The sequence below is a fragment of the Callorhinus ursinus genome, unplaced genomic scaffold, assembly GCF_003265705.2.
Source record: "Callorhinus ursinus isolate GAN/ISIS: 27379988/994484 unplaced genomic scaffold, GSC_fseal_2.0 scaffold65, whole genome shotgun sequence".
NCBI classification, from domain to species: Eukaryota; Metazoa; Chordata; class Mammalia; order Carnivora; family Otariidae; genus Callorhinus; species Callorhinus ursinus.
In genome coordinates, this window is record NW_027397127.1 from 5,392,374 (window position 1) to 5,407,390 (window position 15,017).

Genomic DNA, 15,017 nt, shown 5'->3' on the forward strand with positions numbered 1-15,017 from the left:
TGACAGATATTTATTGTATTTTTAATTATATAATATTATAAAGCGGCGCTGCCTTGAGCATTCTTGTGTATGTCTCCTTGTGCAGATGTACAAGCATTTCTTTAGAGGAGAAGCAGAATCCCTAGGTCACAGGGTATGCATGCTTTCAATTTTGATATCTACTGCCAAATTGCCCACCAAAAAGGATGTACCAATTTCCATTCCTGCCAACAGTGGATGAAAGTTGAGCTAGACCTTTTTGGGAGAAAATCAGAATCTTCCAATTCTTGGAAATTATACGTGTATGGATCCATCCTATGTTTGAAATGTTAATAAATCTCCCAATAGCATACAAGTCTCTAAACACACAAGATACAGTTCTTCATCAAAAGCATAAAATTTTAGAGCTGGAAGGGACCTGGAAGTAATTCTTGTTGTCAAAGTTTTGCTTTGCCTGCATATAAGAAAAAAGAGACTGAATTCTGGACCATAATAGCTCATGCCATTAACAAGCTCAGAAACTGGCTCTAAAAGCACAAAATAGTTAAATAAGTTACTAAATAAATCCTGTTTGTATCATCTGCAGGGCATGAAGTACTTACACCACAGAGAGTTTGCTCATGGGAGGTTGAAATCTCGGAACTGTGTGGTAGATGGGCGTTTTGTACTAAAAGTGACAGATTACGGGTTTAATGACATCTTGGAAACGCTAAGACTCTCCCAAGAGGAACCTTCTGCAGAAGGTAAGCAGTGTATTTATACCCTTCTGATGCACGCAAGGTAACTCCAAAATTCAAATGAGAATATGCACTGAATTAAAGCCTCAGGCTGATTCAACTCCCCACTTTTGTTGAAAATTCAGCCTCATTTCCAAGCCAAAGGAGTTGAATGAAGTCTGCAGGCTGTAATCTCAGCACAGCCTAGGCTTCAGAACAAAGCCAGTGCAATAATGTTGAGTTCCTGCTGTGGCAGGATTAGGCTGCATTGTTTGGAGACCCCAGAAGTCTCTGGAGGAGCTTGCTGAGCGATAGGCACACAGTAGGTGCTCAATAAATACTTGTCAGATTGAATGGAAGGTAATTTGGTAGCTGGACCCCCACAAAGCACATTCTGGAATGGGATGTCCCTAGAGCCTACCCTCACTGTCTCTGTCAGAGAGAAAAAAGCGAGGGGGATCCCAGCAAGTAAATACTCTATGGGTTGCGCGGGATGGCTTCAGACAGAACTGTGTCCTCCTAGTAAATAAGTAGGCAGGCCTGTAAAGCGCATTTGGTGTTTTTTGTCTTCTATTAAGTGCCCTAGTGGCAGCACCAAACAATGCCTGTAGGGGTCATAACAGATCAAAGAAATGGGAGAAATCTGAGGCGGGGAATTGAGAGTGGGTGAGGGAGAAGTAGGAGGAAATGAGTTGACAGAAGAGAGGAAAGAAGAAAGAGAAAGAGTAAGAAGGAGAGAGAATGAATAGAGTTAAATACATAGAGGAAATGTGGGCATTAAAGAATTTAACCAGCATTGCCAGGGTTGAAGAAAAAAGAGTGACTACCAAAACACAGAGAAACAGACAACCCAAAAAAGACAGACAGAGGGACGGATCAAAATTACAACATATATTCTTAAAAGAATCTTTGGCAGTGTAAGTTTTAAAACTGCTGACGTGAGAGAAACCAAGACTGAAAGACACCGAGAAACACATGCGTAGATACAGACAAGACAGCCCAGCCACCAGGGGCAGCGTCTTCGTGCTTTATAAAACTTGCAGAATACTGAACGTTAGGGAGGCATCTAGTCCAACTCTCTCATTTTACAGATGAGGTAAGTGAGGCTCAAGATTCTCCCAAGTCCTACAGCTACTTAGCAGCAGTTCCAGAAATTCAATTCAGGTCTTTTGAAGACTGGCCCCTACATGCAGCTAAATTACAACTTATAATAACATTTTCGTTTCTCTGCCTATCCATGCTTTGGAGGACGTGAAGCTCCCGGTAATCACAATAAAAACCATTCTCTCTTTCTCTCTCTATTTTCTCCCTCTCTCTCTTTCTGTGGACCTGTTCTTGTTGCCAACTTAGTCTTATGGTTATTGTTTGGCTAATTCCAATTTGAAAGCTTGGAGTAGTTGCCTGGTATTATGGCTAGGATGTTGGGGACAGCAGCTGCAGATTGGCAAGTACTTAGCTTCCTGTCAAGATGAGTCGTCTACAAAAGATAAAACACAATGCCCAGCTTCCCAGAGTTCCACTTAATTCACAGGTTGGCAACTCACATACTTAAGAAACTCTGGTCTTAGAGTGGGGAAAGGATGGGGGGTGGGGGGAAGTGTGTGTGCGTGCGTGCGTGCGTGCGTGTGTGTGTGTGTGTGTACCCTGTCTGTGTCTTGCTCTGTCTCTCCTTCTCACTGTTTCAGTGAAAACTCTCCAAATTGCAATGGCAGTCTGGATCTCAATCCATTCTTCACACACCGCAGCCAGAGGGAGTTTTCTCAACTGCAGATCTGATCATGTTAGAGCTGTGCCAAAATTCACTGAATGGCTTCCCATTGCTCTTAGGATAAAGTTCAAATTCCTTTACATGGCTTATGAGCCCTGTGTGGTTTGGGCCTTGTGGACCTCTCGTGCTTAATCACTCCCCCTCCATCTCTGGGCTCCAGCAGTGCTGAACTCCTTCCAGTTGTTTATTTACCCCAGGCTCTCTCTTACTTCCAGACCGTCACACACGCTGTGCCCGTTCCTTGGGACACTCTTCCTTTCCCACTCTGTTATAAACTCCTCTGAGTCCGGCTAGATTCTATTCCTTCTTCAGGGCTCAACTTAAATACCCCTGATTCAACAAGAGACTTTCCATGACCCCTTCTGCTCAGCTAAGTTTCCCTCTTTATGATCCTTAGGGCTTTGAACTTTGTTGTAAATACCATACTTTGTTGGTATTATGTGTTTAATTAGCTGTCTTCTCTCCCAACTCAACCTATAAGCTCTGCAAAGGCAAGAAACATGTTTGCCTCCCTCAGTGCCTTTCACCCTACCTGGCAGAATAAATGTTTGGTGAATTAATGAATGGATGAAATAAAAGGAAATAAGGAAACTTGCTGCTTCCTCCATAGATGACAGGGCTAATAGAATCTTGTAACTGCAAGCCTCTTGCAGATCATCTGGCTCAACTTCTGTTTTACAGATGGGGAAGCTGAGCTTCAGTAAGGTGAGCGACCTAGTGACCAAGCTAAGATTTTGAACCTCGGTCTCTTGACTTTCAGCTCTCTGTTCTTTTGCACTTCACCGCACTGGCTCTCTACAATTGATTTTTATTACCACAGCCAGGCTCAGAGTTGGTACTAGCATCAGTAGATGCTAAACAAGCCAAAGTAATTTTTTCTAGTTTTCCTAAGAGTTCAAGTCTAATGGTAGGTAGTGGCTCTTACTTGGCTCTAGAGTGGGGATGCGGAAATGGGGGTGGGTTGTAAGTGTATTCATTACCGTCCACTTTCAATTACGTAAGTATAGCACAGATAAAGCCTCATTTTAGCCATTAACAACATACATGTAAGTGCTCTTTGAAAATACTGTTTGGTAATGATTGTATTTAATCATCCAGCTTTTTACTGGAGAGTTCTGTCCTCTTTCCCCTTCTTGTGCTTTTAAATGTATAGGAGAGAGGATAGCAGAAGGAACGGCTGCATTTTTCTTCCTCCTGCCCTCCTCCTCCAAACCATATCAAACATGTCTTCCTCAAACCCCACAGTCAGAAATGCATTCCTTTGACCAAAGTAACATTCAATCTCTTTGGGCGTTCTTTGCAAATATAAGTCCTCCCAGGCAAGAAGACATAAAGGCAAAACCACTATAGTGACTATATCGGAGACTTTCACGGGGGCAGGAGAGTGTGGGGCGTGTGTGTGTGTGTGTGTGTGTGTGTGTGTGTGTGTGTGTGTGTGTGACAAAGACTGGGGACACCTGGAGGACAGGGAGGGAAGATGACCACATGATTGGGGGTAAGGCTAAAATTCCCTATTCCACCATTTTGATCAGGATTGGCTTAAAATAGGAATTTCCAGGGTGAGTTTCTCTTTCCGGCTTTCACTCACACACCAAAATAATCTCTGACCTTTCCATCCTCCTTCCTGCTTCACAGGAGCTTGTCCCCTGGACTCCCTTCCCAATACCCCAAAGTTAACAGGATGAAAAGGCAGCCAGCACTTTTCCCCCACTGCCCCTACTCTCAGCAGACTTTGCTCCAGCCTTCCGTTCTGGACTTCAACCCCTTGTTTACTCCAAACCTCTTCCCTCCAAGGAGCACATTGAGTCCATCCCCAGCCCGGTTACTACCGTCTCCATTATAGCCATCCTGTGTATCTGGTTCCCTGTCCTGCTGCTGCCGCCTCCACCCCATTCACGGCCCTTTCACCTCGCCTTGGGCTCTTACTGTAATAACTTCCTAACTGGTCTCCCTGACTCCAGCCTCTCTCCTTCAATCCAGCTTGTGCAGGTTGCCAGATTAATCTTCCGAATACAGCTTTCATCAAATCCCTCTCCAGCTCCTGCACCCCTACTGCCTTTTGTATTCACTCCAAATGCCTTCATTTGGCTCTCAGGGCCTCTCACCTTCTGCCCTCATTCTTCTAGCCACCCTCCCTCCCCCACGTCATCAACCCCATTTCTCATTATTCCTTAACAGAGCCCTTCTCTTCGGCCAAGCTAATCTGCTTACCACCACCCCCATCTGCAATTTGCTCCTTTCTACTTCTTGTTCTTTTGCACGTACTGTTCTTTCTCCCTGCAAAGCCCTTACCCTCTCAGCTCTAGGAAACAGCATCCTTGACCTTTTTAACGAGATCCTTTAAGATCTAACTTTTCCAGGAAGCCTTCCTGGATTGATTTGATCAGCTCAGTTTTCTCTCTCTCCTTTTTTTTTTTTTTTTGTTTGAGCCTCATGGAATTGTCAATATTCAACCATTTTTACCCATAGAAATGGCAATTTCATATAATTCCATGTAAAATGCTCCCTCCCACTTTTGACTACTCCATTTATATTACTAATGTGTAAATGTGCAATTTATATATTTATTTATGAGATGGAGAGAGACGCACATGAGTGGGGAGAGGGGCAGAGGGAGAGGGAGAGAATCTCAAGCAGACTCCACGCTGAGCACGGAGTCTGATGGGGGTGGGGGGTGGGGGGCTCGATCTCATGACGCCGAGATCACGATCTGAGCTGAAACCAAGAGTCAGATGCTCAACTGAACCACCCAGGCGCCCCAATGTGTATTTCTCTATATATTACTTAAGTAGCCCTGCCATGTACTGCAGTTAGGGGGTTCACATGTCTGTGTTGCCCATTGCTCTGTGAACTCTACAAGGGCAGAGGCAGGGTCTAATTCATCTCTGGTGCCATCCCTGCACCCAGTGTAGTGCCCAGTACATAGTAGACCCTCAATAAATATTTGTAGAACTGACTTGAAGGAATTGTTGCATCTTCTTGCTCTGTGAGGAATAGTGGAGGCCTGGAGATCCTCTAATCCTCTTAGAGAAGACCCGGAGAAAGCAACTTGTGAATCCCTGAGCCCCAGCACAATCAAATTACCAGACACATATAGATCTCAGCAAATAGCAAATCCATGGCAACCAGAGTGGCTGTGCACTTGCCTTTCCCTGGAAGCCTGCCAATTGCTACTTGCAGGCTCAAGAGAGCAAGAAAGCAAGTGCCAGATAGTTTTTCTACTTTGAGCTTCTCTGTCCTGCCCCACACCTCCGCTGTGTCTGCCTTCATGGTCCTGGAGTGGGGAGAGTAGTATGCTTTCTCTGTGCACAGTTTCTTAGATTCATAGAGTTGGACCCCGGGTGGGGGGGGGGCACTAGCATGCCAGTCTGTCTAATAAAAATATAAAGCAGTCAATGAAACAGCACCCTTGGAACCCTTGAGGGCATTGCAAACACTGTCAGTTAATCCTCCCTGCATTCATTACACAATGCTTTCTTTTCAGAGTTGCTATGGACGGCCCCTGAACTGTTGAGAGCCCCAAAGGGCAGCAGGTTAGGTTCTTTTGCAGGAGATGTCTATAGCTTTGCCATCATCATGCAAGAAGTGATGGTCCGGGGCACCCCATTCTGCATGATGGATCTGCCTGCCAAAGGTAAGCGGGAGGTGAGAAAAGGCCACCAGGGGCCCACCATGACCCAGATCATCAGCCTAACCCAGGCGGTTGTAATTTGCCAGAAGAGTGAACACAGTTATGTGTTTGTGCTAACTGCCTGCTAGTCTGCAAATAGCCCGTGTTGTGTGCAGGTGGGACTTAGAGCCAAACAGATTTAGGCATTTTGAAGAAGTTTCCCAACCCAAGAATTTGGCCCTTTCCAAACTGGAACATTAGCCAAGGACCTACAGGACCTATATTGGACTTTTTTTTTTTTTTTTTTTTTTTTTTTTTTAGCAGCCTCCTCTACTTTGAGACACTCCCTGCCAGGTATTTCAGTACCCTTCATGATGCGCCTGGATGGCAAGCGCCTTCCATACTTTCCCTATGACATGCCGTAAGCTTTCATCCTCATTTTTCATCAAAATGATTGCCTGTCAGGCACAATCCATCAAGAAATGGTAAAGTCAGTGGGCAAAAGTTCAAGGGGAAACAGGATATTTGCATAATCTAAGAGTATGAACCCACTAGATACATAGTAATTATAAGTGGAAAAATAATAAATTTACTAGGGAAGGATGATCCTGCAGACACCACCTTAACCAAGTGATCAAGGCACACTGACATCATGTACCCCCTGACATGATGCACTGAGAAGGGCACAATGTCACCTTTGTGGAATTTTTGCCAAAAAATGCATAACAATCTACCCAAGAGAAAACATCAGACACACCCCAAATGAGAGACATTCTGCAAAATAATTGGCCAATATTTATCAAAAGTCATGAAAGACAGGGACAGAATGAAGAAACATCACAGACTGAAGGAGACAGAGACACGATAATTAAATGCAATATGGGATCTTGAATTGGATTGTGGGACAGAAAAGGAATATTAGGAATAAAATTGATGAAATTCAAATAAAGACTAGAACAGTAGTAATAGTAATGTACCAATATTACAAGTAGTAATAGTAATGTACCAATAGTAACGTACCAACCATTGTACTACGGTTATATAAGCTATGAACATTAGAAGAAGCTGAGTGAAGGGTATACAGGCAATTATTATACTAGTTTTATAACTTTTCTGGAAGTCTAAATTTATTTCAAAATAAAAGAATAAAAAATTCAAACAAAACAAAACAAAGAAACCCAAAATACTTAGCTGTCTTTTGCCCCCACCCAGAGTCCCATATCACTCCTCTACTCAGAACTCCCTAACTGTTCCCCATCACTTGTCAATGAAGCCCAGATTCCTCACATGACATACAAGGCTCTTTGAAATCTGCCCCTAGCCACCTCTCTAAGCTTACGTTCTGTCACTCCCTACACTCCGGCTAAACCACATGACTGAAAGTACCATGGCCTCTCTTATCTCTGTGCCTTCGAGAGACCTAGTCATAGTCCTTGGGATGCCCTCACCTTCTCCTCACTTTGCCTCATCCAATTTTTGTCACCTCCTCTGGAAAGCCTTCTCTGACCTCTTCAGTGTGGACCAGGTGCCCCCTCTGTGCTCACCTGTGTGGAATGTCTGCGAGAACACTTATATTGTTGGTCCTCGTCTAGCTCCTCCCCTGGACTCTAAGCTCCTCAAGGGCATGAATTATGCTGGGCCTAAATGGAGAGGTAACCCATTCAACCCAGTGGCGTTCTGGCAAAAGGATAAGGACTCCCTTTACGAGAGAGTGGATGAGGGCAGTCACTCTCCAAGGGGTTGGTTCACATGGAATCTATTACACTGAGAGCAGGGTGCTGCAGTGGAGAAACCATTACTGGTATAGGTCGACCTGGCTTAAAGGAGCAGAGGTGCAATATCACAAGGAGCTGAGAGGTCAGAGGCAACAACCTCCCCTTCTTTCATGGAGACAAGGGGGCACTTACTATGGTATGAAGCAGCACTGTTGGAGTGTTACAGCCAGTGTAGGGGTGGGAAGGGCACACTGGTGGGGCAAGCAAGGTTTGGTGCCTGTTGGAGTTGGGGCTGTGGGGAGGGGGTTAGGGATAAGAAATGAGCTGAAGAGATAGGGCTTAGATTTTACCCTGTGTGTTATGAGAAGTTGTGAAAGGGTTTTAAGCAAGAAAAAGTGACATGGCCAAATTCATGGGGTTTTTTTTTTTGTTTGTTTGTTTTTTTTGGTTCGTGTTTTAAGAATAGATTTATCTATTTAAATTTAAATTTAAATATTTAAATTTAAGGAGACTAGAAGGCTAGGCTGGAAGCAGAGAGAACAGTTTGAGGTCCAGTGTGGGTTGCTGAGGACATTGAAGGCTAACTGTTTTCTCCTACTTCCAGGGAGTTTTCACTCTGTCAGTCTGCCTGATCTGGACTTCTGAGTCACTAATGGCTTTTGGGTCTGAATAGGGAGTTTTAGAACTCCCAGTTGAAGTCTGAGGCATTTGGAAGTGGGACAATGTAGTAGATTGAGACTGCCTGGGGTCAAATTCAAATTCTGTCACTTGCTAGCCATGTGACTTTGAACAATTTACTTTCTCTCTGTTCCTCATTTTCACCTTCTGTAAAATAAAAATAAGGGCTCCTACCTCATCTGTTTGTAGTGAGAATCTAATGAAAGAATACATTCAAAGTCCTTAGCCCATAGTCTGATACATGCTAAATGTTCCACTGAAAGTGGAGTTCAAGGACAAGCAGTTAGGAGGATCTAGATGAGGTCTTGAACTATTTATTGGAGTTCTTAATCCTCTTTCCTAGGGGCCAGGCAGGGCTCACAGCGTGCATCTGGGCTGGGCCTGGGCCTTCAGGGAGGGCTAAGTGGGTCTACTGTGGGGATTGGAAAGTTTAGATGATTTGCGGGTAGGTGAAGGGAGCCAGATCATTGGAGGTGTAGTGTTAGAATTGACATCAGATAGGACACACCTAAAACCTAAAACCTAAAAGCAGGAAAAAGCTGTGCCTAAATGATACTACCAGCCCAACTGATTTTCTCGTCCCCTCCTCAATTGACTAATACTTCCTTTGTTCAGAAACAATTTATATTCAAGCCACTTGAGGAAAAAGCAAAGGAGATGGCCTTTCTGTGATTTTTTTTTTTACCTGGTTAACCTCTTTTTTTGCTAAAACTCAATGATCTTTGTCAAAACTTGGTGCTCTTTCTACGATTTGTAAAACTTTCTCTTCTTACTTCTGGACAGAAATCATAGACAGACTTAAGAAGCCTCCTCCTGTGTACAGACCAGTGGTTCCTCCTGAGTATGCCCCTCCAGAATGTCTCCAGCTGATGAAGCAGTGCTGGGCTGAAGCTGCAGAACAGCGACCAACTTTTGATGAAATATTTAATCAGGTAAGGACTCTGTGAATCTTAGCTTTGCCCAGAAGTCATCCTAAAGCCAGCCTACCGAAAACTAACTCCTTCGGTTTTCATCATATTGTGAAAGGAAACTCTTGCAAGAGAAAAAAAAAAATCACTCCCTCTTGGGGAGGAAGCATTGGGGTGGCTACTTGGAGGCCTTCGATACTGGAGCATCCCCAGCACATCCTCCAAGAGCGCAATGGTTGATTTTAATGTGCTTCTGTATATGAACCTCTGTTCCAGACCATCCCCAACCTGACGTAACCAACCTTTCAGAAATAGAATTGAACCACTGGCACTTGCAAGGCAATGGCATTGAGACTGTTAAAAATGGGTATCATAGAATAGATGCAGGTCCTCATAGAGCCATGTTTGCTTTGGAGACCCCAGAGAACTCTGCTGAGGATACCACTGAAGTGATGCCAGGTGGTTTTGAGGGGTTAGGAAAGACATAAGTTTTTTGAAAGATGCTCATGACAGAAGAAAGTGCAAATGGGGAGTACACAGGCAGGAGAATTTTTTAGGTTCCTAGGGAACTACTTGAGGCAAAAGAATGCACAAAAAATGGTAAACTCTCTCCTTAAGATACTAAATTTCTAAAGAGGCTATTTTTCCCCCTAGAGCTGGGGTTAGAAGGGGGGAAATGAGGAAAAGGCAGAGAGAGCCCTGCTAAGGGGAGCTAGGGTGCAGTTCTTATGTTGGAACACGCAGCTTAAGGGCTTTGTTGAAACTACAGGATACCAAAATTGAGGGTGCTCTCTGTGAGTGCTGTGTCAGCTCTGGTGGAGAGAGGCTTTTGAGCCTGGCTGGAGTACAGCACTGAGATGCTTTGTGAGTGGCAGGTATCTGAGGCGGAAAAAAGAAGGAGTTGGATTGAAAGCCTGAGGGGCCCTGCATATGAAGTCATCCATGTCCCCAACTAACAATGCCTCCATTAGCCTGGCTGGGTTTCTTGAGGACACTCAAACAGGTATCCAATAGTATGGAAAAGGCAAAGGACCATGAAGGTCACATTTCTGAAAACTTACCACGAGGCAAGAGAAAAAGCATTTGCCCTTGTGTTGATGCTAGAGATGTTATTTCAGAAGGCAGCAGAGAAGCTGGTGATAGAAGGAGTGCACATCATACAGCCTTCAAACAGACATTGGTGGGGCTGCCTTCACTGAAATGCTTTGGTGGAAGTTTAAATTGTCTGAAAGACCAGGATAGTCTGCCCACTCCCTGCAGCTAATAAAACTTAAACGGGAAGATGAGGAGAGGGAGGCTCCCTGGGTTAGGCAGTAGGGGAGCCTTAAACATCTGAGCAGGCTACTGAGATCACCTGCAGGACCTTGGTAGACACGTAGATGTGGACCAGGCTCAGAAGAAAACTCCTGGTATCAGCCTTGGGGCGTTGAGTGCTAAGGGGAGCATGTGTGGCCCAGCTGCATATGAAAGGTTCACTGGGACAAGATTCCTAGATGTCTGCTCAGCAAAACTACCACCAGTCTTTTTATTGTTGTACACACAGCCTTGTGCATGCTGAACACATCAGCAAGGAGGGGCTACCCCCTCGTGATTCCAGTGCTATGCCAAGCTCCCTGTCTCTGTAGATGGACAGGGCCTCAGGAGGGCACATTAAAAATCTGTGGCATGCAGCCACCTCTAAAGGATCAGGGCATAGAATGGGACAAGACCAGTTGAATTTCTACATGACCCTGACTCACATGAAGGGTGGGTGCTAGATCACATAATTATTCCTGGACCTCCATGGTAGGATGGTAAGAAATGGGGTAGATCTAACCATGTAGATCTTGGGTCATATTTAAGAGGTCAAGGAAACATCCACTGTCCAAGAACTGGTAACACAGTGGCATTAGAAGTCAGGATGACTTCGTAGGTTGATTATCCAGAAGGGTAAAACAGTACTCTCCTGCCCTCTCTCCCCTCACTCCACTCACAAATGGCCCGGGCTCAAGACCAGATCCTATTGCCTTTGAAGTGGCTACTACTCATGTGAAAGCATCTGAGAGCTGGAGAATCCTTCCCAGAACACCTTTGCTCAGACTTCAGAGAGCCAGAAGGGTAGGGGGAAGAGCCACTCAGGGAAAAAGAGCCCTGTGAATGGGCCAGGGTAACAATGAGGTTGAGTGGTGACTTTTCCTATTTATATCTAGGTTTACTTCTTGTGCCCTGGCATTTTAGAGGAAGGGATTTGTGATAAGGGGACCTACTCTATCATCTCTGAGTTTGGAGAGTAAAAATTCCCCTGGCTCCTTTTTCTGTTTTACTTCCAGTTTAAAACTTTCAATAAAGGGAAGAAGACCAATATCATTGATTCCATGCTTCGGATGTTGGAGCAATATTCTAGCAACTTGGAAGATTTGATTCGGGAACGGACTGAAGAGCTGGAAATTGAAAAACAGAAAACGGAAAAGCTTCTAACACAGATGCTACCACCGTATGTGTGAACACCTGAGGAGTGTGAATCCTTGTAACAGTGTGTTCTATTAAAAATAGAAAAAAAAATTACCCATCAACTAACTGTTCCCTCCCCCTGTCCTGCACCCTCTCTTTTCCCAGTAGGCTTGAGTCACACCTTCAAATCAAAGATGAATTGGAAACCAAGGGAGTAGAGCACACCTTCCTAATTTCCCACTACCTGTGGAGCATGCTGGTCATTTAAGTTTTTGGTGCTTCGGTTTTTCTATGTGTTACTTCATGACTTTGCCTGGAAGCTGACCAATTAAAAGGAGTCAGTTCTTTGAACTCCTAGAGAAGAGTAGCAGAGTTGTTTTTCTAGGTTTTTCCTTCCTTAGTTCAAAGCCTTACCTGTTGATACTGTTTCCAAAATTTTCCAGGCACCTGATCATGTTGTAACATGATCTTCTAGGAGATAATTGGGATAACTGGTCTCATGCAAAGCAACCACCTGGGATCATAACCTGAGTGAAGGGACAGCTGAGGAAGAAGGAAAGCTGAAAAATCTCCACAAAAACACGGACCAGGGCTGTCTGTACAGTGCTGTATTCCAGCATCTGGCAGAGTGCCTGGCTCATCATAAGCACTCAAAATATATTTATAGACTAAATTAAAGAATTAATGTTTTCATCCAAATGACATCTTCCTCATTTACTTGGCAGTGATTTTTGGAGAAATTGGGTTCCAGCAGATGTGTGTGTGGCATGCAGGGAGGCCAGTGTCCTCTGAGGAATAGCTGTGTCTGCTTTTCAGATCAGTTGCTGAATCCCTCAAAAAGGGCTGCACGGTTGAACCTGAGGGCTTTGACTTGGTCACCTTGTACTTCAGTGACATTGTGGGCTTCACCACCATCTCAGCCATGAGTGAGCCCATTGAGGTGGTGGACCTTCTCAATGACCTGTACACACTCTTCGATGCCATCATTGGCAGTCATGATGTCTACAAGGTAAGTTATTGAGCAGAGAAATATATTCTAGAGATAAATTTTTATATGATGCTCATAATTCCAAAATTAAAAGGTGGAATTTTACTGAATGTTGTTATGTAGAAAGTAAAATTTATTTATTTATTATTTGTTTGTTTGTTTGTTTATTTTAGTTTTAGAGGTAGAGTTCAGTAATTCATCAGTTGCGTATAACACCCAGCGCTCATCGCATCACGTACCCTCCTTAATGCCCATCACCCGGTTACCCCATTCCCCCATCCCCCTCCCCTCCAGCAACCCTCAGTTTGTTTCTTATAGTTAAGAGTCTCTCATGGTTTGTCTCCCTCTCTGATTAAGGAAGTAAAATTTAAACAGTATACCAGTTCCATTAGTATCTTATTCGAAATGAAGGCCAGACAGAAGGCATAAAATTTCCCACTTTACAAACTAACAGTATGAACCAAGCAAAAGATTGCCCGTCAGATTTCCCTTGAAGTGTTTTCTAGAACTGAGATGAAGAAGAGGTTGGAGCCAAAAGGGTTATTGTACTTCAGTGGCTAAGTTACCAGTGTAGGCAGTATCATGCGAGGTACTGAAGGGGAGACAGAAGAAGGATTGGTGCTTTGCCTGTAGTTGGTGACTGCTACAGAGTTCATCTTGGTAAAGCTTGTGTAGCTCCAACACATACTGTTAAAATTTGGTATGCTCCCTTAAGTACCGTTTGTATACAGGAGGGAACTCTGGCATCACATAGGTCAAAGAACTATTAGACTTGAGGCTCTTTGGGATTGCTACAGGGTAACCAAGAGCCCACCTAGTGGTCTGAGGTCTAGGGAAGTCAGTACTGGTGAGGTTGCAACCCCCTGCTCCCACCTTCCCCCCACCCCTCCAGCTGTCAATTTCCATTCTTCCTATCCAAGATTGCAGAAGATGAGCAGAGAACAGATGGCTACGTTCACTCATTTGGGTGCCATGCTTCCTTACTCTTGACTTTTATATATTGTCTTATCTCTAGGCAGAAAATGACTAAAAATCTTATAGCTGTGCAAGGCCATTTCCATGTTTCTGCAACATGGATACTCGTCTTATTGATGGAGAAATATGCCCCAGGCATCCCAAACTTTAGACAGCTCCTCTGTCCCAGGAACCAAGGGAGAGCTGGGGAATGAGTACCTCCATTCATTGGATCCTTCACAGTAGTCTGAAATGTTCCAACTCTCAAATCACACACAGGGCAGTATGTTTATCTCAGATTAGACAGGGCCCTTTCAGGTCAGGTAGAGAGCCTCAGGGTTAGGCCAAGCTACCTAAATAGGTCTCAGAAATAGACATTATACCTGTCAATCAGCCGGAGCTGCAAACTAATCAAGAAGCACACATGGAAACCACAGTGGAGGAAAAATCCATGGAATCAGACTACCTGTCTTAACTTGTTGAACTCAAGCAGCCTGAAGAGAAAAACAAATCACCGAAAGCTAATTCAGTTGAAACTAAAATCAAAGATGATTCAGCGTGGGCAGTAACACAGCCACTGGTCTAATCAATGCAGCTGATACTGTTCAGACAATTGGTGGAAGTCTTAGGGATGAGGCCATAAGATATTTTGGTACTTTGTGGCTGTAGTAGGGAGTTAGTGGTCTGTTTCCAGGATAGAGCAGGGCTATACAAATCCAAAAATGAAATCTAATTTTTCAGTCCTGCTTATTAAAAACAACAGTGCAAAGGAAATAAAATTGAACCAGCAGTGAGTCACCAAACCCGTTTGTGTTTTCATTTTCTTTACCTGTAAAATCCGAATCACCTCCCCTGGCACTTGATAATCTGAAATGGAAGTGAGAAGGTTACTGCAGAATTACAAAGCTGGTGATTTGTTTTCAGTTTCCGTTCTCCTGCTACCACCCAATCTCAACCAGCCCCCTTTCTATACCTCCTCTGACCTTTCTGTGTCCTTCTGCTGGCTCATGCCACCCACAGTCCCTCACAGCAGTCTCTCACCAAGGCTAGGTAGTGCCCATGCTCCCTGCTCTTCTAATCTCCTCATCCATGTCTGTGGGGCTCCTGAGTGACTGACTCGTTTCAGGGAAGAGTCAACCACTATTCTTTGATAATGGTCAGCCAGTGAGTCTCTTTTCCCCAATTGCACCAGGAAAGGGAGGCCCTGGATGGAAGCATGGAGAGGTACAAAGTCCCATGGGTTCAAAACATCATTGTTATTGGCTATACAG

The 15,017-nt window shown here is 44.3% G+C and overlaps 1 protein-coding gene across 1 annotated transcript in view; it reads left to right on the plus strand.

Moving 5' to 3' along the window:
• GUCY2F (guanylate cyclase 2F, retinal) overlaps positions 1 to 15,017 on the plus strand; it is a 97,284-nt gene that overhangs the window by 65,240 nt on the left and 17,027 nt on the right. Inside the window, exons 9-13 of the mRNA XM_025853718.2 lie at positions 566 to 722; positions 5,948 to 6,097; positions 9,250 to 9,398; positions 11,684 to 11,847; positions 12,621 to 12,813. Coding sequence (XP_025709503.1) covers positions 566 to 722; positions 5,948 to 6,097; positions 9,250 to 9,398; positions 11,684 to 11,847; positions 12,621 to 12,813 — 813 coding nt within the window. The remainder of the gene's footprint in view (positions 1 to 565; positions 723 to 5,947; positions 6,098 to 9,249; positions 9,399 to 11,683; positions 11,848 to 12,620; positions 12,814 to 15,017) is intronic.